The 21,277-nt window shown below is 47.5% G+C and overlaps 1 protein-coding gene across 3 annotated transcripts in view; it reads right to left on the bottom strand.

The window, feature by feature from the left end:
* Nucleotides 1-21,277, bottom strand: part of CAPN15 (calpain 15) — a 776,524-nt gene that overhangs the window by 171,715 nt on the left and 583,532 nt on the right. For all 3 annotated transcript variants that reach the window (XM_069646897.1, XM_069646898.1, XM_069646899.1), the window contains one exon: nucleotides 18,000-18,152. In XM_069646897.1, the coding sequence (XP_069502998.1) occupies nucleotides 18,000-18,152 (153 nt within the window). The remainder of the gene's footprint in view (nucleotides 1-17,999; nucleotides 18,153-21,277) is intronic.

The raw sequence follows: 21,277 nt of genomic DNA, 5'->3' as shown, positions 1-21,277 counted from the left end.
AATAAGCGTCCTTGAGGTCGAGAGACACCAACCAGTCCTGAAGTTGAAGGGCCAGGAGGACTTGAAAGAGTAACCATCTTGAACTTGTCCTTCCTGAGGAGCTTGTTCAAACCGCGCAAGTCCATGATGGGTCTCAATCCCCAGTGTTTCTTCGAAATCAAAAAATAAGGGTAATACCATCCCTTGTTCCTCTCTACTACAGGCACCAGTTCTATGGCGCCTTTCTCCAGCAGGGATTGAATTTCCTGCGCAAGGAGCGGATCCGGGCACTTCAAAGAGATTCCCTGGTGGATTGTCTGCCGGAAAGGAAGACAGTAGCCAAGGGCTATGATCTCCAGAACCCACACATCTGAAGTAATGGCACGCCATTCTACAAGATCCTGCGCCAGCTTTCCCCAAACCGGAGAAGCATGGGCCTCATGACTGAGCTGAAGCAGCTGTAGCAGTGCCTGAGGGCAAAGAGGCAACTGCTCGAGCGGCCTTGGCACCTCAAGTACCTTGTTTTCCACCTCTGGCACTCCTACGGTTGCCCCTTTGACTTGCAGCTCCTCTCGATTTACTAAAGGACGAGTAATATCGAAAGGAACCTCCCCTCGATTGCTGTCCCCTAGGATGAAAAGGCTGAGGTTGGCTAACTGCAGTGCCCAACAACTTCGCTGCAGCTTTGGAGGTCTGCAACCTCTCAAGACTCTCGTCAGCCTTGCTGCCAAAAAGATGTTCACCATCAAAGGGCATGTTGAGGAGCCGGGCTTGCACATCCGGAGCAAACCCCGACTTCCGCAACCACGCAAACCTGCGTATTACGGTGCTCGCCGCCATGGACCAGCTGACGCAATGAACCATGTCCAGACTCAACTGAACGGATTCACACATGGCATCCTTGCCATCCTGCATGATAGCAAGGAAACCATCCTGTTCCTCCCCTTCGGGAAAATGATCAGCCGCTAAGGAAATACAGTTCCACAGTGTGCGTGAAACGAGACAAGGCGCAAACTGAGTTGGCAGCCTGAAGTGCCATACCCCCAGAAGAAAACACCACCTTCGCCCAACCGTCAAAACGTTTGTCGTCCCCATCAGGAGGGATGGTAGGGTATGACGACTGCTTTGCGGGGGCCGTAGCCGCCTGCACCACCAAACTTTCCGGAGTGGGGTGCGTGGTCAAGTAGCAGGGGTCGCCACTGGCTTGGCGAGATTTCTTCGGCAAGGACTTGCTCACTGCCGGGGGACTCTCCGGAGAAGTCCAAGCCGCAGCCACCCTTCTCTGCAAGGCCATATGGAATAGCAACACCGGGTCAGTTGGTGGACCTTGGTCCAGGATATCAGTCAGGTCATCCTGCTGAAAATCCCCAGGGGGGGCAGACCACCCCAGATAATCCGTGACCCTCGACATGAGGCGCCGTTATGAGGAGGCGGCATGCATGCCAGGCTCCGGCCTACCAAACTCCACCTCCGGAGAGGTGTCTAGACCACTGGCGTCATGCAGCGACTGACGCAGGTCCTCAAGTTGACTAGGACCAGAAACAATGTCATCTGGAACCTCTGCAGGAACCTCACCTTCCTCAGACCCCTCATCCACCTCAAATATAATCCAGAGGCTGGAAGGAGGGTACAGAAAAAGGAACAAAGACATGTTGTCCCTTGGCCAGAGCCTTTATGGGGGTTCCACCGTGCCACAAAAGGTGTCGAGGGCGTCTACGTCGAGCGCGGTGCAGACAGCATCGACTGCTTTGACACATGCCTCGAGTGCGGAGCCCCGAGCGTGTCTCTCGACAGCGTGGACGCGATGGCGTCAATGACTTCCTCAGAGGTGGAGCCTCGAGAGTGTCAGTCGACCTTGGCGCCGCAGGCGTCAATTCTTCTTCGAAGACTTCATAGGTTCTCACGATCTCGAGGGCGTCGAGGACCGGGACCTGGAACGGGCATGTCTAGAGCGACCATTGAAGGCGCCCGGTGGTTGCGCCGATCGCTCGAGCCCGAAGGCGTCCGAGCAGCGTCTCTAGAACGGTCACAGCCGGCATCTTTCGACGGCGCGGACGGACCAGAGCCCTGCGATTGGCAAATCACCAACATCTCCTTTCGGAAGGAATCCCATTCCTCAGGAGTGAAATGCAACCCGCCGACGGGCGGTGTCCACTGACGAGGACGGGGAAGGCGACCTGTGACAGCGCTTCATGGAGTGCCTCAAAGAGGCAGAGTAATGGCGGGACCAACTCCCAGACCAAGAACCCCCAGACTCACGACGATGCGGAGAGTCGCCCCTCGAATTCATCAGTCCAAAGACAAGTGGAACGCGACTTCCGGGGCTTGGCCACCTTACCCACCGACAGCTGCTTCTTCTTACGCTCCCGCAAGGCCTTCGATGTGAGCGATTGGCAGTCGACACAGTCATTCGTATCGTGGTCCCCCCCGAGGCACCAGAGGCAAGCGTTGTGCGTGTCAGTCAGCGACATCTTGGACCCGTATACCCGACACTTCTTAAACCCGGACCGCAGGGTGGAAGAAGCCAAAGACATCATACAATTAGCAAGGAAGAAAACAGGTTTGAAGAACTGAAAGAACAGGATTCAGTAGAATCGAGGCGCGCCGAGATCTCCGAAGCGAACACGTTCTTGGAAAAAAACGGAACTGAGGCTATGGGCATCCTGCGTCCTACTTATAACATCCGGTGACGTTGGCTAGACGGAGGCCCTCGAGGACAGCGTATCTATGTCATCGACGCAGGACGCCCAAAGATTTTCCGAAGCAGCACAGCTGTGGTGATTACTGTCATAGATATGGAATACGTCAGAGGACCAAATCCCCTCGAAACTTGCATATTACAATGCACTGGAAACAAGTATGCATTGCCCACTCTCAGAGGAATTATCTTCCTGTAGTGCTGTGTGGCAAGGTCAGTAACCTGACTGTCACAAGGGGATATTAACCCATATCAGCCTTGGGTGGGAGGCCTACCATGGTGGAAGCCAGAGCCAGTCCTACCCCAGAAGGGAAAGGAGGCAGTTGAGGGGGACCTCAATTCCTGTCCCTTCCCAAAAAGCCATTATATACACATGAGCAGGAGCAGCTTGCATAACCCCATGCCTCTTGACCTCAATGCTGGCCAGGTTTTCGCTTTTGTTTTCTTCGAGATCCTAAATCAGCACAGCAACAATGGGGAGGGACCCGTGCAGAAAGCACAACCCCTCAGTACCCCACACTACTTAGAGTTCAGAGCTGCCAAACCAACAAAAGTAGAGAGAGGCACCTGACAAAGATCCTATGCAGAAGCTAAGTAAGCTACAAACTGCATCCCAATACAGGCGCGGGCAGCAACAAGGCTGCTGCAGTCCTCCTAGACCACCAGGGACTTGCATCAGAGTGGCAATCACCAAACAAGGCTGTACTTATCTTGGGGAAAGCCACGCCAGGGCCCCTAACACGAACTTCGACAATGAGGCGCAAAACGCAGTTGCTACCCCATGGTGGCCTGCAAGTAGAAAAGAGGCGGGACTCAACCTGCGATTTGAAACTTCTTCTGTTTGTAACACCTCCCGGGCAGGGAATACAGGGCCAGATTGGAGAGGGTCAGTAATCCAATGGAAGGACAGGAAGGATAAAAAGGAGCATCAATAAGTAGTGGGTTGTTCGGGTGAGGGCAGAGGAGAAGGAGGTGGCAGACTTCTAGACCAGCAGGAGGAAGGATGGAGGATTGGAGTGTGGAAGAGACTTGGAGAAAAGGTGAGCTATTGGTAGGTGAGTGCAAGCGTTGATTCTAAGTGATTTTGCCGCGGCCGGAATGTTCGCATGAGAAAGGTGTGAACTACCAAAAGTTCACACCTTTCTCATGCGAACACACTTACAAAGTACGGGGGCTGCATGGGGTTTTTCCCGCAACCCCCGCTCACTATACTGTAAAGTATAGTGAGCAGGGTGTTTCGGGGGACACCCCTGCAGCCCGCGTAATTTTTTTCATTTTTATTTTTGGGTGTGATGCGGGGGGTGTCCCCCGCAATAACCCGCTCACTATGCCCGCGCAGTCTAATTTTTTTTTTTACTTACCTACAATGCTACCACCAAAGGTTCGAACTTTTGGTGTTCGAACCTTTGGTGGTAGCATTTTTTGTTTGGTCGTTTTGTACGGTCTGACTTTTTGTTCGGTCCAATCGTACAAAACCGCAAGCGTTCGAGGGAGTATAAAGAGAGATTAGAAAGTGTTTTTAAGAAAGAAAAAAATGTGACTGAGTGGAATGTGGCGGCAGAGTAGTAGTGTGGAGGAGGGAGCAGTAACCTCATGGGGTGGTGGCAGCAGTAGAAAGAGTGAGACAGCAGAGGGACAGGCCTAGGGGGAAAAAGGCCAGAAGGTGGTTGGAGGTTGGCATAGCATAGTAGAGAAGAGAGCATAACAATCAGAAACAAGGAGATTAACATCAGGGCATGGGAGGAAGGAAACAGATGTGTAGAGTGTCTGGACGGAACATTCCCTAACCGCTTTTAACACTAACAATACTGATAGTGTAGGACTAGTCTATAAAATCCTGGAGTGAGTTTAGACAGAAAAGGCAGATTGCCTTTAGGTTATTCACCCCAGACAGCTCAGAGCGTAGATACTAGGGGTCAATAATTCACCATCTACTAACCCAGGAACTTGTGACAACAAAGTAAGGATGGGAATACCATCTATAAACAAGAGAGTGAGCAACAGCCCCTTGCACCCCGAAAAAAAATGAAAACCCCTTGAACATTTCCTGGGAGTTGGTGTTCTTTTAGCAATCTGTGACAGCTGTCATTTTTAATGTTTAAGCTTTTACTTAATTGTTCCAAGTACCATTCTGGTATGGTATCCCTTCAATGGTTCACTTTTCTATTAGTCCCTTCACCTGTTCTTACAGAATTGGTCAGTGTTATGATTTTGATCTCGTGTTCTTTGGATGAACGCCCTTTTGTGTTTCATAGAACTCAACATGATAATTATGCAAAGTGTTCACTACTTATTTATCAGCGGTAATCTCTTTCCATGTTCATAGAAAGTGTTTGTCTCCCCTTTAAGGGGAAACCTTAATGAACGTCCCCTTAAAGTGCCATGCCACTGTTAACACTGGAAGATACAACTGTTAATAGCCCTGTGGGACTGCCCCATTCTCATGTGTAGCCTTCCACAATGAAAACATTTTATGGAAGTGTCTGGTTGTTAATACCCTTGTTTTTCCGTTCCCAATGAAAAGGTCTTTTTCAAAAGATCTTTGCACTAAATGGTTGCTTTAGAAAGACCACTCTGATCGAAACGGAGCGGTCTTTGTAAAGCAAACTGTCACGCACCTGCCGCACAGGAGTGCGCGCAGGGGCTGACAGGCAGCCAGAACCCGGAAGCGGCCACGACAGAGAATGGGAACGTGTGTGTGTTGCATGTTTGGATGTCTGTTGATTTTTGGGGAGTGCTCGGGATCGGGGGATTCGGACAGTGAAACACCCCGATTTTGAACAATTCCCCGTCGGGAGAAGGTGCGGGAGGGGGTTGGGGAATGAGGCAATGTGGGTTGTGTTGCGTAGTACGCAAAGGTTATGAGCATGCACAAGCCTCGTTGCGGCTCGCGCATGCGTGTGTGACTAAGCGAGGTCCCGAGACGGCAGTTGCCGCTGGGACCACATACCAACAAGACGTGTCCGGCGTATACTTACCTGGCATGTGTGTGTATGCGTGTGGAGCAGCCTGGGGCACAGCCAAAGGCTAACACTGGCGACGAGGCGGTACCGCATGTGTGTTTGCGACATCTTTTAAAGATGCTCGGAAGTCGGATGAAGTGTTCCGTCATGCTATGTGGCTACGGACCCGACGCAGAGAAGCAGCACGGCGAAGAGTCCCTAGACCAGTTCTGTGCAAGACTGAGGCAACTGGCGAGCACCTGCAGGTGGGTGAAGAGGAGATGGTGCAGAACCAGTTAATCCAAGGGTGCAGCTCAGGGGAACTATGGAGACAGGTCCTCTGGGAGCCAGGCCCGACGCTCACACAGATCCTGGACACAGGACGGGCATATGAACTGGCTGAGAACAGAGGAGCTAGGATGGATGCGGCGGTGCGCCCAGGTAGGAGTGAGGAAGCTTTTGCTGTTGGTTGGCCTGCACCAGGGAAGTCATGTTGGGGCCACAAACGAGCTGAAGGCCCTCCAACCCCCTCCAACCCACAATCCTGCCAGTACTGTGGGTATGATCTGCCTCACGTGGGTGAATACCCAGCGAAAACGAGAGTTTGTGGCAGGTGCAGCACACCCAGACATAATGCGAGGGTGTGTAGAGCGGCTGTTCTGGTGACCACGTCGAGGGGGCCAGCGAGTGCGAGTGGGGGTAACCCCAGAAGATTTAGGAATGTGTCTGCCGTCGAACAGGGAGTGCAGGAACTAGACATTGCTGAGGAAGAGGGAGACCAAGAGGAGGTCTTTTTCATCTCAAACATTGCCACAGGAGTAAAGAGGAGAAGACAAACTACTTGCACGGTAAACATTGGGGATGTACCGACACCTGTTTTGATGGACACGGGTGCGTCGGTCTGTATCCTGGCAGTAGAAGACTGAGGCCCTCCCAGGCCCTCCCGAACTTGAACCATTCAAGGCCAGAATATATACTTTTGGGGGGATGCACTGTTGCCAATCCACAGGGTCTTTGTGGCACCTGTCTCCATGGGCAGAATACAATCAAGGCAAGATTCTTTGTAACCAACGTAAGCCTGCACTCTCTTTTAAGCTGCGCTGCCTCCGAGGCCTTAGACATTGTCCATTTTACCATGTCGGTGTACCAAATGGATATTGACCACCTTCTGAACCGGTTCGAGAGCATATTCCAGGGAGTAGGCAAGCTGAAAGGAGACCCGAATAGACTACACATTGATGGGTCTGTGAGGCCGACAGCCCTAAAGCACAGAAGGATACCGTTCCATCTAAGGGCACAAGTCGAGAAGGAACTCCAATCACTGATTGGCATGGATATCATCGAAAGGGTAGAAGGCCCGACACCGTGGGTGTCCCCGATCGTGGTGGTGCCCAAGCCCAAACAGCCTGGAGCAGTCCACATCTGCGTAGACATGCGGCTACAAACGCCGCTATCAAGAGGGAAAGACACCCCACGCCCACTCTGGACGACATCGTGGGTGAGCTGCAAGGGGCCAAAGTGTTTTCCAAGCTAGATTTAAGATCAGGCTATCACCAGCTGGAACTTCACCCAGAGTCACGCTAGATAACCCTGTTCACCACCCACGAAGGGTTATATCAATTCAAAAGACAGCTTTGGAGTCTCGTCAGCAGCAGAGGTGTTCCAAAACATCATCCGCGGAGCCCTGACGGCACTAAAAGGAGTCATCAACATGAGCAACGACATCTTGGTCTTTGCGCAGTGGGAGGCTGAACATTTGAAAAGGCTGGAACATGCACTGGATAGACTCAAAAGTCTAGGTCTAACGCTACACAGGAAGAAGTGAGAGTTCTTCAAGGAACGCATTGAGTTCTTCGGATTTGTTTTCCACGCCGGACTTGGAGAAGGTGCGAGACATTCACGAAGCGGCCCCCAAAGAGTCGCCATCCGAGATTAGAAGCTTTCTGGGCATGGTGAACTACTGCGGGAGGTTCATTCGTGATCTGGTGTCGCTATCAGAGCCCCTGCGGGCTTTGACGAGAAACGACGTAGCATGGACATGGACAACCAAAGAAAAAAAGGCATTTACAGACATCAAGAACGCACTGTCTGGCCAAGAGACAATGGCATACTTTAGCCCAGACAAAGTTGGAAATCGTTGTGGACGCCAGCCCTGTGGGACTGAGCGCCATACAGTTGCAAGCGGACATACATGGACATATGCGCCTCATAGCGTACACAAGCAAGGCCGTCACGGAGAACGAGAGAAGATACTCTCAAATTGAGCGGGAGGCTCTGGCCATATTGTGGGGTGCAAGCATTTCAGATTCTACATTTTGGGCAAGCCTGTGGTAGTTATCACCGATCACAAGCCACTCATACCAATCATGGCTGTGGCATCCTCCAAACCACCACTGTGAATAGAATGGTGGATGCTGTCCTTGATCGAGTACGGAGTAAGACTGCAATATCGGCCGGGCACCCACAACCCAGCAGTCTACTTGTCCAGGCACCATGGGGCTGGTCGTGATCAAGACAACGTCGAGGTGGTGGACTGCGTCGAAATGGTGTGCAACATTATGGAGGCTGCTTTGCCCGTAGCACTGTCACGTCATGAAATAGCGGTGGCATCCGATGATGAAGAGATATTCCAAGTCATCAGAGCAGCGATGGGCAACGTTGAGTGGAAAGATGTGCATACCAACAATGCCAGGCGGGAGGCCGGTGCGCAGAAGGACCTGCAAGCGATGTGGAAGGCATGCAATTAACTGTCGGTGACTGAGGATGGACTCCTGCTAAGAGGTCGACATATTGTCATCCCGCGAGTTCTAGTGGCCAGGGTGTTGGAGCTAGCCCACAATGGGCACCAAGGGGCAGCCAAAACAAAAGCGCGCCTGAGACCAAATGTTTGGTTCCCCGACTTGGAGCGGCGTGTAGACGATTTTGTGCATGCCTGCTTTCCTTGCCAGGCATTCTAGTCTGGCTGAAAGAGGCCCACCGATAAGGTCCATGGTGAGAAGCGAACAACCATGGGGGACAGTGCATGCCGATTTTGGATCAACGGGGAGAGGAATGTACTTCCTGGCCGTAGTAGAACGGTGGTCAAGATACCCAGAAGTTGAACTTGTGGATTCAACAGCGTGTGACCACACCATTTTGGCACTAGAAAAGATCTTTGCCACCCACGTGTTCCCAATAGAACTGTGCTCGGACAATGGCCTGCCATTTCAGGGACAGCAATTTGCCAGATATCTGGAAGAAAGAGGAATCAGACACAGGAGAGTCACCCCGCTCTGGCCAAGGGCAAAGGGAGAAGCCAAACGGTTCATGCAAACTCTAAATAAAGTCTTCAGGATTTCGATGAACGGGGGAGGAGAGCTACGCCAGAATCTCTGAGTTCCTCAGAGAATATTGAACAACCCCACATCAGTCCACTGGGATTGCACCGGTAGAAGCATTGTTCAGCCGCTGCCCCAGAGGACTATTACCAGAGGTGGAAGGGAGAACACCAGGATGACGAACAAGTCTGACAAGAGCGACGGATCAAGAATGAGTAGGAAAGTGAACGGAGGAATCTCTAGGAAAAGTCAATCGGAGAAGGGGACACTGTGCTGGTGAGGCATAGACGTCCGGAAGGTAAACTGTCCCTCACATACGAACCGCAACCGCTAGGGGTGACCCATGTAAAAGGGTCCATGACAACCACGGCCAACGAGCAAGGAACTATCATGAGAAATGTGTCCGATTTCAAGAAATTAGACACCAGCAAGCCGGAGGAGAATCAGAGAACTAATGAGGAGGTGCCCTCAGAGGCTACCCAGCCGACAACGGCACCAGAGGAAGACGGGGGCCCTGTCCCACCTGAAGCACCTGTGCCGTCCCCAAAGGGCAGTAAGAGGTACCCGAGCAGAGAAGGGCGCCAATGCCCGTCGAGGTTCCAAGACTACTTCATGGACCCGGTATCGTAACAGGCCAAGACCAGTTTGTGCTAACTCACGTTGGGTTATTGTTTAATTGTTTCTTGTTTAAAGAAAAGGAGGGATGTTGCGTAGTATGCAAAGGTTGTGAGCATGCGCAACCCTTGTTCCGGCTCGTGCATGCGCGTGTGAATAAACGAGGGCCCGACACGTCAGTTGCCGCTGGGACCCCATACGAACAAGACATGTCCTGCCTATACTTACCTGGCATGTGTGTGTAGGCGTGTGGGGCGGCCTGGGGCACAGCCAAAGGCTAAACAGGTTGCAAGCTGCTCAAAATCAGCCGAAAAGAATCAGTCTTTTTGTTGGGCAACCTACAAAAAAGGAAAATGTTCAGATAGAACTTGTTTTTTTTTCTCTTTGTGGCCGTTCCCAAAGAGTCATCGACCAGTTTTCCCAAATGCTGTCTGCATCGAAAGGCACATCAATCACTTCAATTCTGGTTAAAAAAAAAGAACCACAAACAATTTCTGTTTAATGGTCAAGTTGGTTGCTACTCGTCTAACCAGCTGTTTCTGCTGCATCAGGATGGTGGTCGTCTTAATCTTTGTGTTAGACACAAATCATCCTTCATGCTTTTTTTTTGCTCCTTTGGCAAGGGGTCATTTTGTCCACCTTGCTTCCATCTTACTGTGATGCAAAAGCTGTGAAGCTGGATACACAAATGTTTGATGTGATAGATGTCATCTTTGTCCCACTAGAGGCATTGAGTGTGTAACTCTGTATGGCCATACACCAGAAGTGAAAGCAGGTTAAACATGTCTTTCTGGTCATTCTGGCTAAACGTCTGTTGCTGCTTGCTGTCCTCTAAACCTGAGGTGCTCCGTTGAAGCCAGTTTTCCCCCTCAAACGTCCCATGGTTTAATGACTAATTAGTTGGGGTCAGCATTGGGTCATTGAGTTGTTTGCCAATCTGTTATTATCGAGAATGTTAGGAAAAATCGTTCCCTTTTGCTGCTTTTTAGCCTGATTCTACGAGAGCGCCAGTAGATGTGCTGGTTGTTGTGTGCCAAACTTTTTTGGTTAATTGAGGTTCTTTTTCAACCTCACTTACCTTGGTAACTGATTTCTTTGAGGAGGGGTACCGTGTCCCAGGTCTAATTTTTGGGTACTCCATACAGCACGGAATGAAGAAACAACTAGAGCTCTCACAAACAATAACTGAACAAGATACTGCTCCGGTGTGCCGCTCCAACTCAGTGGATTACATCCCCGGGTTTCTGAATGATTCAAGTGCCGTCATCTGAAGGCACAGCCAAAGAACGTGTAATCACGGAACAAGACACTGGATGTCAAATTAAATTTACCAGTGTGCAAGCTCAGAAGTCCCAAGCAACACTATATGGACAACAGATCATTAAATCTAACACTGGGGAATGAAACTTGACTTCCTGAAAAAACAGTTTGTGTCCTGAAGACGGCCCAATATCTGATCAAGTGACAACCCAGGAGAGGGCTTGGTACACGTCTATGGGCCGAAACATGTCGACCTCAAAAGGGAATTTAATGCATAATCCATCAATTGTTATGTTGGCAGAAAAGCAAATTCAATTTACCCCATTATTGTAGAAGTATATGTCAGATGGAAGTTGTGAATGATTATCATAGATCATTTGTTTAAATGTTTTTTTAAAATGTTACCACAAATAAATAAAGATAATTGTTTTTTGTAATGAAAGCTTTGTGTTAAATAGAAACATCCAAGCCTAACCAGGTGATTCATCTAACTATATCACTTCAGCCTGCTGTGGAGAAGGGACTATTCAGAGAGGGGTTGTCAATCTGTCTTTTACTTTGACTATATTATAGTTCTCCCCATTACACAGATTTGATCCCCCCCGTTAACAAAAATAGGGGAGTACCCAATGCTATATTCCTGATTTTTGGGAAATACTGCTGATCTCTATGGCCAACGGTATGGGGGTCGCAGTCCCTCACTTTTCTGGATTCTCAACAGGTATTTTCGGTGAGGCATTGTGTTCAGAAAACCTATATTATTAACCACAATGTTGATATGTGGGATGTATAGTAGCCAAAGTTGCTACCTTGTGTTAAGTCTCGTCTTCCCCAGCCACTGGATTTCCTTTTCATATTATCTGTGCAGAGCTCAGAAAGGGTAGCCTGAATAAATGGGATGACGGTTGAGGTGGGTTAGCGTTCTACCAGTTACTTTAACCCACATGACCTCTTGGGTGAAGTCACGAATAGTGTTTAGCTTGACATACAGGATTTGATGGTCATCAAAACTTTGAACGTTGCTCACCTGGTAATATATGGGTCGGGGAGCCCTCTGCCCTGCTTTGTCGATATCTGGAAAGTATATGGGACCATTCCTCAGTCGACCAATACATCCCGAATCCAAAGAAACCAAGAGGACCAAGGGGGACACCAGAGACACTGCTTAAAGCCTTCCTTGCTGTGCCAGATCCTGCAAGGCAAAGCTCTGCCATCTATCTCAACCAGGGGAAATGTGTTTAGGTGCTTCATTTCCTTATGCCGGTGCTAACAGTAGACTTACTGTCCTTCATTGCATGTGGGGTCTCGCCTGAATCTTTTCACTAAGTACAGTTTGGCTTAAGAGGGGGCAGCTCCTGTGAACTGCACACCGAGCCGACCTCCAATGCGGCACTGCCATTTGGAAATCATGCTGTGGGACATAACTGATTGTGGCCCTGCAACTGTTCTTAGTCATGAGACAGAGTTAGTTGCTGGGACCGAGTCCTGTTGTCCAGCTTGCATCACCTGTGAAAAGTCGCCCCAAGCCTGAGCCTTCTCCAGTGCTGCTGCATCTTCTGTGCATCCATCATGGGTTACTGAAAAGAAGTTATCAGTCTAGAGTCCTGATGTCCTGGCACTGTCATCTTAGTTACCAGGCGGTCTGTAACCAGTGAACAGAACCGGCACCAGTCGAACCCAATCCCGACAGCAGAAGCTACATAGACACTGTAACCACCTTGGCGCCATCTACAATACTCATTACTGTTAGTAAGTTCCCTCAGGTCTTTAGACTTATCTTTAGTTGATGGTCTTCATTTAGGCCTCTGGGCTTGGTTGAATATCCCTTTTGATGGGCCCCACAACTACAACTGTCTTACCACAGACTAAAGTCCATAATCTTCAGCCACCCCCTTCTCTTGCCTTTGGTGGTGAAACCTGGGCCTGACTCCCCTATCCTGGCAGTTTCCCTTGTTTTGAAATGCAGATCTTTAAGCACATACTTACCTATAGTGACTCCCTAAATGGGGTCTCACTATTGTCTCTGTCCCATTGTTCTCTGTGGGAGACTGTTGAACTCTCCTTTAACTAACATGAAACATTACTTACCCTTGAACATTGAGTCAGCATTCGAAGGGGGGCTGGACTTAAGACATCAGTTAGATTTTTTAAACCTTTACTTTATATTTGTAAAGCAGTGTCGTGTATTCAAACCCACGTTTCGCCCCACCTTAAACTGCAACTTTGTACATGTCTGTGCTGTTGACAATTGATACTGTTTTGCTAATGCTTGTTTGTAGTCCCTTTTGGGCACCCATTAATGATTTTGAGCTCTAATTAGTTTGCCTACTTGCCTTTTGTAAATAATTTTCAACACACATCTGTTCAATAAATATAGTATATGTATCAGTATACCTTTTGTAGGCAATCGTTTACTTTATAGGTGTGTGTGAATCCGCTGTGCCTTTGAGCAGTCTCTGGGCCTCATCACAAGTTGGCTGGAGCAGTAAAAATGAGGCAGTAACTCCATTACCGCCGGATTACAGCTCCGCCCAACTAGGAGTTTGTCAGAAAGTTGGGAAATTCTCTTCCAGCTTTTAGCTGGAGGTAACTCTGCCAACTTCTTGCCCACTTTCGGTGCATTTACTGCGGAGCAAACTGTGCCACAGTAAATGTGCCGAAAATGCCACAGAGTCCTATGGACTCTGAAAAAAGCAAGGATTTACAGACTTCCCGCAGCTTGGGATCTGGTGCTAATAGCGCCGGACCGAGTTGTGGTAACGCCATTTGCGTTGGGCAGTATCCTGGTGGATTTACTGCCGGGATACCGCCCAACTTGTGAGGAGACCCTCTATCTCAAGAGGAAAGCCTTGCTGCTACGTTACACTAAAATACGAGTAATGCCCAACTTAAGGTATAGCCCTGCACACAACCACAGATCTCTCTGAACCCCACATCAGTGGAGCTGAGAACATCTTAACAGGAAGTGACCGGGACTGTGAGGAGTTGGTAGAGTTAAACGAAAAAAAATGATTTCACATTCCTCCTCCGGCAGATTTATATGGAATCTGTCTTATGCACACAAAATATCAGGGGAAATGTCCCTTGATAATCATTCGGGGACAAGAGCAGTGAGCATTCTTTTCCAATCTGTAAATGGTAGGTATACATGTGTCCTCCTTTGACATTGTGAATTCATATAAGCATTTAAGACATGCAAGGCTTTTTGGAAAGTAAGCTTTCCACTCAGGGCAGGAATAGGTAAGTGTGTGCATCTACTACAGTCTCAGAGTGCGTTATTAAAAGCAGTGGGTTGCGTACTTTTCTTCATAATTTCAAATTCATCAGAGGTATCTTGGAGCTGAATTGATCGTGGGCTAGAAGGTTTTACGTAGTCTTGCACCCACTAAACACAGCACTTTTAAAATAAGCAGTTGTCTCAAATATCCGCCTTCAACTTCCAATTCACTTTTATTGTAAAGAGTGTCTAAACACACACAAGGAGCACCAAAAGTCAGGACTATCATAAAAAGCTGAACCAGAAGCTAGGCACAAGGGGAAAAAGCTGTTAAACGTCCTTCTGGGCCTCAGCTACAAGCACCAATGCCTACCTAATAAAAAAATGATCTCCATTCAAAATAGCGGGACACATTGTAAAACAAGAAATCTGGCACAGCAAAGAACTGTACTCGTACTTCACTAGCATGGTCAGAATAAAAGACCCCCTTTGGTGTATGAGCCTTTATTAACTAAGGAGAGCTTATTTTAAAGCGTTCTCTCCTGGTCTGGAAGGCAATACAGAATGGCCCGGATGGGAGAAAAACAGACCACTAATCAATGGAACCCTGAGCACGAAACATACAACATGCCACAAGCACTAACTTGGAACTAGCGTCCTTAGGGAGGCCTGAGTAAATAGCACTGCGATTACCATGGCAACAAGCATAATGACTTGAGGTTAAAAACTAAAGTGACGCATGTAGACTTGACTTTTAAAAAAGAACATTGTTTTAGAAATTCAGCTGGCTGAGGACTCACCAGGATTTCGGGGGAAACATCCAGATCACAGTTTTATTTATAGGAAGAAGCACTTTTGTTTTCTGAGAATGCAGGTTAAGCTTTCACATTGCAACCAAAACTAAACAGGAGTGATGCAGCGATACACAAGAAGCTGCCAGGGCGAGAGGGCTCCCATTCAAGGAGGATGACCAGAGTGTCAGTTACATAGTTGAAGAAATGAAAGCTGATGGATTCACTCTAGGCTGTCGAGGGAAGCAGCACACAATTAAATATTAACGACATGCGCTGAGTCATGGGGAACATAATAGGAGGCGGGTCATTTCATGACTCAGCAGGGAGATGCTGGTTGCTTGATTACAAAGAAAACCTAGTACAGTCATAGGCAAGATAAGCATTCATCTTTTTTACATCACTTCCTTTAAAACCGTTGGTACGTTCACGTAGCCTTTTTATGTAAGATTTCTTTGATAGACTTAGTTCCACGTGTCGCCCAGTTAACTGCTTCCGATGCTATTAATACTTATAATGTTACTATGTAACACATAGCCACAATACCCTGTGTTTTTCTCTGATCAATACAATGATAAAAAATAAAGTGCCCCAACAGGAGGCTTACGCAGGTGCATATCTGAATAAGTTGCCCTCTTGACAGGTGGCAGGAGCCCTTCACCAACAGCAACCGGAAAGAGCCATTAACCAACGGCAACCCGGAGGACCCATTCACCAAACATAACCCGCAGGACCCATCAAACTACAACCAGCTACCTAAATGAGCCCTTCAATAAACACAACCTGCAAGAGACAAACTGGCATTTGTGTCACCCCCACATTTCCCTACTCCCGTTTTCTATATTAGGAGACAAGGGCTTATCATGCACATAGGTTAGCGAGTGTAAAGGCCTTTCGCATTCAGCTTAGCTCAGAAGCGGACAATACACCAACCAACCTTGAACTAGTTATCTGATGCAGGATTTTGTTAAGGCAAATATGAGGGTTCAGAGAGTTCATAGTTCGAAAATATCTCTTTGGTCACTATATGCAAAGGGAGGTCAATGGCCATACATTAATAATAAGGACTTTGTAATAAATAGTGACTTGTCATCGGAAATCTAGACACCAGGCTGTCACCATAAGAATAGACAAAATAAAGGGAGCCGTGTTCATTTTTCCTCACAGTCTCCTCAGACGTGTGCCCTTTATCTCCCCCCAACTCCCCCTCCCCCCCGAGATATCTGTGTCTTCGTATCGGGAAAGCTATTACCATGAGATTTTATTTTCATCCACCTCCTCCTACCCAGAACTATCCAGCACCTGTTAAGATCAAGCCTTACCTCTAAAAGCCCAATGTTGGATGCCGGTGGGGTAACCCATTTGCACACATAGAAGAGACCTGAAGGGCAAGCTGTTTCCACACAGATTACCTCTGGGGCAACCTATTCCCATGACATATTTTAATCACAGAAATTAAACCGGAATACCACCTGTGGATGAAAACCAGCTACATAATTATCCAGTCACATATCTATTCTTCCAGGGGCAAACCGGTTATAAAAGTCTACCATGGGGACAACACCGGGGAATGCATTACATCAAGTCACAGACAACCTAATTATTTCAAGCTATTAACTAAAACCTTTAAACTTTTTCTATGGCTCACAGGGTGGCCGCTGATCCCAGGCTCCATGTTCCCCATTTGCACCACTTTGCTTCAGTCCAGATTCTCTTCCCAAACACTCATGCCAGCAGTCAAAAAGTCATATCTTTCTAGAATAAATGTATCTGAGTCCTTACTGGCTGCCTCATCTATTCCTACGCACGAGCTAGCCCTTCTCAGCTGAGCTGATGCTTTATTCTATGAACCACATAATGTCTGGAATAATGTCATTATGTTTTTAGGTCGCAACTCGGGGAAGCAAAGCATTCCAAAGGAGAGAAACACTTTACTCCAGAGACATTGATCAATGCACACCTCACCTTAACTTGGTCTGCTCCCTCCCCTCTCTGGTCCCCTTCTATCAGAATTCCATTCCTCCATCCCAGCAGCCCCAGCTCGCTTTCCTGTCAAAAGTCCCCACAAACATTTGCCCAGTTCGCTGTCACTCATGAGGTCACTAAAAGGTACAGTTACTGTCCTTCAGCCTCTCTGGAAACACTTTGCTGCAACCTACTGCCCGGCCCCCCTCACAGCAGAACAGCCCGGCAAATAAACAGCTAGCATGAGATCTGAACTGGGTGGTTTTGTTCCAGGCAGTATTTTAGCCTAAAGTAAATGTTATATGGGCCACAATTGCATCTCCTGTGCTTCGCCCTCGATATAATGGTGGTACTGCTGCTCAGCATACAGTAGTACCTACACCACACCACTGTGTCCCTCCACAAACGATTATAGGTAAGCACTATGAATCTGGGTGGGCTTTTCTACCTCCAGTTGGGACTTAGCCAGAGAGATCGAAACACATTCGTGTTTAGATTTGCATTATAATTTTGCAAGAAGCAAAGAGGGCAAATAGGATATTGATAGGTATAGGACATTAATGGAGCGGAATTCTATGTGACTTCTACATTTCAATTTTGTTGGGTCCTTTGAGGTTTTCATGTAACACAAATGAGATATGTTTGTTTAGTCATACACATTTTTGCGCTCTGATCAAAATAAATGTATGTTTGTAGAATTTGAACCATTTGTCCCTATAGGTGTGAAACCTGCATGTCTGGGCACCGAGCAGTTGGCTTAAGAGTCAACCATGACAAAATTGTTTAGCTTTTGACGTTATGGAAACTATTTTGCTGTTTCACTAAAAGGCATTCGATCTGATCAAAGATCAGCATGCATTTATAAATCAAAATTATTCTTCCGTCTTTGCAAGTTGTTGACTCACATTGAGGATGTGCAGTAACAATAACAGAGAAATGTGCTCTTTCCAAGAACAAAGAATTTCTTCTAAATATCAATAATTTGTTTTCAGTGCTTACTTGCTGGCATTAGACATTTCTATAAAAACCATCTGCAACAGTTTTTCAATGCCCACAACAATGTTCAGGTCTCTTTACTAAATCCAATAAGGAGGACCTCTTTTCTTCTCGCTCCATGCATGTCAATTCAGCCAACATCCATTTTCTCGCTGTGCCTTAGAACTCTGCTTGAAGTGTGCTGTGCATGGCAAATGAAGGGACAGACATATCCTATACCTGATGAAATCGCTGTACTCCATCCAGAAGACGCCATCACTGCTCCCATGTGCCATCAACTCCTGCCGCAGTAACTCAGGCCATTGGGTCCAGCCGTCTGACCACTTGCCATTCCAGGAAAATCGCCCCCATGGGTTGCGGAGCCTTAAGAGCCTGTGATGAAACACAATAAAAGCAGTGTCACCAGAACAGGAAAAGTGAGCATCAAGGGGATCAATGCGATCACTGTGAAAAAGTACTGCAAATGCCCAAAATAGCAATGTCTTTTTTATGCACTTTTTTCGGCAGTTAATTGCAGGGGGAGACCCCTGAACGAACAAACACACCCACACACCACACACAAAACCCCCTCCCCGACCCACGGCCGAATGGATATCCCTACCCCAGTTACTATCTATTTGTGCAAAAAAAGGTGTGATAAAAACCACATTCGGCCTTGCTGTAATGGGAGTCAACATTTTCATCCCATACCCATCAAGGCGGGTGCAGATTGGGACCCAGCTGGAAATGGTCTTCAGGAAAATGGAAAACAAGCATTTATAAAGGTGAGTATTGCTTCAGGTGTGAATATCTTAGCGTTGACCTGTGTCAAGAGGTACTTTCTTTTTACTGAGCAATTTCTGGTCACATTTTTCCTGGATCAGTCCAAATCAACTGATGGGCCCCAGAGGCACCCAATGTTTCTCAGGGCTAGGCTGATACAGACAGCCTGCATACGTCTCGTTCCATTAGTTGCTATGCGCTTGCCTTGCTGGTGGCAGAGTCTGATAAAGAAAGACCACTTTTACACATGTTGACAATCCCCTCCTTAAAAAAAAAAGAAAAAAAAAAAGATTTTCCTTTACCATACCTTAATAGGATAAAATTGGTTCCTTGTTTCCGATGGACCTATAGACCTGACAGTAGAAGCAACTTTTTATGTTTACTAGAGGGATTTCTACTGGAGCCCTACTGTCAGTGAAACCCTTTTTCTCTTGTTCTGCCTGTGGTAAAGCAATGTAAGAAGAGAAGTGGTGATTTTTAAGACTGGCGTTTTGCCCCAATGGGCGATTGACACCCTGAAACTGTAGGGGACTAGGGTGATGGCATCTGTAATTCAGTTCTGGCTACCCCAGATTTATACTGCATTATGTGAGGGGTCAGAAATGCGAGACGGCAACTTAGTACAGGTTTTTCATAAGATGCCATTTTATTAACTCAAAAAGGGGTTTGACAAATGCCCCACTATTCCTAACCCGACGAGGATTTCCCCGCCTATCAAAATAAACTAAAGGTAACACTAACAAAAGGAATCTGTCCCCACAAGTTAATGAATGGCAATTCAAATATAACATAAATAACATTTATGCTCGGAATAAATCTGATAACTGTTTCTACTTGTAAGCTGGGTGAGATGCCCTTCCCCAGATTCAAACAGGATTTTCAATCAACAGTTCAAAATAGGAAAATTCTGGCTTGCAACACAGTTGTAATGATAAAGTTGTTCTTGCTCCAAACAGTCTCTCATTCGGACTTTGATCAACAGTTCAAAATACACAACACGTCCTTATCTCTCCACTTGAAGCAGAGTTCCACACAACTTCTTTGCAAATATGTTACAAAGGAGCGTGGGAGCCACTTTACTGAGAACAAACATGGGTCAAATACCCTGTTCTATGGAATTTCTTCCGCTCAGGAGGGTCGACAACCAAGTTTTAGCTCAGTCTATAACTCCGTTTTAGCTCACTTCACCCTTCACAGAGGAGACATTTCCATATGCATATCAGTCTTTGTCCCACCCAAAGGCAGTCCAGCACCGAAATGCTTGGCAAATCTGCTCTGAACAAGAGGCAACCCAAGACATGCGTTTCAATGAAGCTGAGCCGCTCTAAGACACAGTGAGCAAAGGGTCCACCTCTGGATAAGACTTTGGGCATTGTGGGACTTGAAGTCCCCAATGTACAAATTACCCTTTCCTTTCACATGTTCAATTTCACAGTAAGCCATTAATATTGTATGGTATATGGGGAAGTTTTTAAAGGGGTTTTCCCATTCCTCCCGACCTGCTTCAACCCCTCATTTAATCCTCCCGCAGAACACCACCCCCAGGGTCAGGAAACATCTGCCTTTCCCTGGCCACATGAGAAAGGTCCCAGGCCAGGTTTTCCAGGGGAATCATCTCTGATTCATCAAAATTCATAGACCAATGCAACTATATAGCAGCTATTGGGATACTAATATATTTTTAGACGTCCTGTCCCCCGCCACTTTTCTGCCTTTCGTAGTCTGTGCCATGCAGCATGGTCGAAATGTTTAGTTTGTCAACTTAGGCTCATCTGTGAGACCACAAAGGCACCTTAATTTAGGATAAAATGAGTGTCAAGTGGCTTTAGGTCTCCTAGACATCCCAATCTACATCCTTTGTGGGAGTGCCTGTGTGTTTGACATTTTTTCTGGGCAGCATCGATTGGCTAGACATACAAATATCTGTGTAGTACCTGGAGCATGATTGGTGGGCTGCTGCGGAGGGTCTGTGTGTGGTCAAAACTGAGGTGCCGCTGGTCCTTTGCTCTTGCATTTCTGCTTCCTGTGCTAGTGGAATTACTTGATTGGTTTTTCCTCAACTTTTTAGTCTTCCTTGCTGATTTGATTGTTTTTTCTTGTCGATTTGACAGGACTGTGGCCTTGCCTGCCGCCTATGGTTTCACCCTTCTGGCCAAAGGGCCTAAAAAGTAGGTGGTCTTGTCTGGGTTTGGAAATCTGAGTGGCTGCTGGGGAACCCACATCAGCTTTGTGGAGAGACCTCTTTGGTCACCTCCAGCCATTATCTTGCACATGGGACCATTTATTTACTGGCTCAGACCCTACTGCTCCCCTGGGCTGAACAACAACTCTGGCGGGGTACTACAAAGCGCGCCCTTTGTTGCTATTGCAATGTTCCTCTCGTGGGTCATCTGGTCAGTTGCACCAGGTCTATTTCCAGGATGGGTTGTGGGTTCAAGCCCTTTCATCTATAGACCACAATCATTGAAAGCCGGACCTGATCCTGACAGGAAAACCTACCAGTGCACCTGTCAATTCTTGGCCATGTTTCCAGCAGCCATGCCAAGAGGATCTTTTCATGCATCCTTAGACCCTGATCACATAGTTGATCTTGTCCCCAGAGTTCCCAGAGTCATGGAGCATTGGAGGTTTGCAGCACCCTCCTCCCCAACACACATCAAACACAGAGCTGAAGAATGGACTTTCTGTTCCCTCTGCAACCAGCGGATTGGGCTCGTTTATTTTCTTCTTTTTAC

This window comes from Ambystoma mexicanum, chromosome 2q, assembly GCF_040938575.1.
Source record: "Ambystoma mexicanum isolate Mex_15411 chromosome 2q, UKY_AmexF1_1, whole genome shotgun sequence".
In the NCBI taxonomy this organism is placed as follows: Eukaryota; Metazoa; Chordata; class Amphibia; order Caudata; family Ambystomatidae; genus Ambystoma; species Ambystoma mexicanum.
Note: the sequence above shows the minus strand (reverse complement) of the source record. Positions and strands in the feature narration are given on the sequence as shown.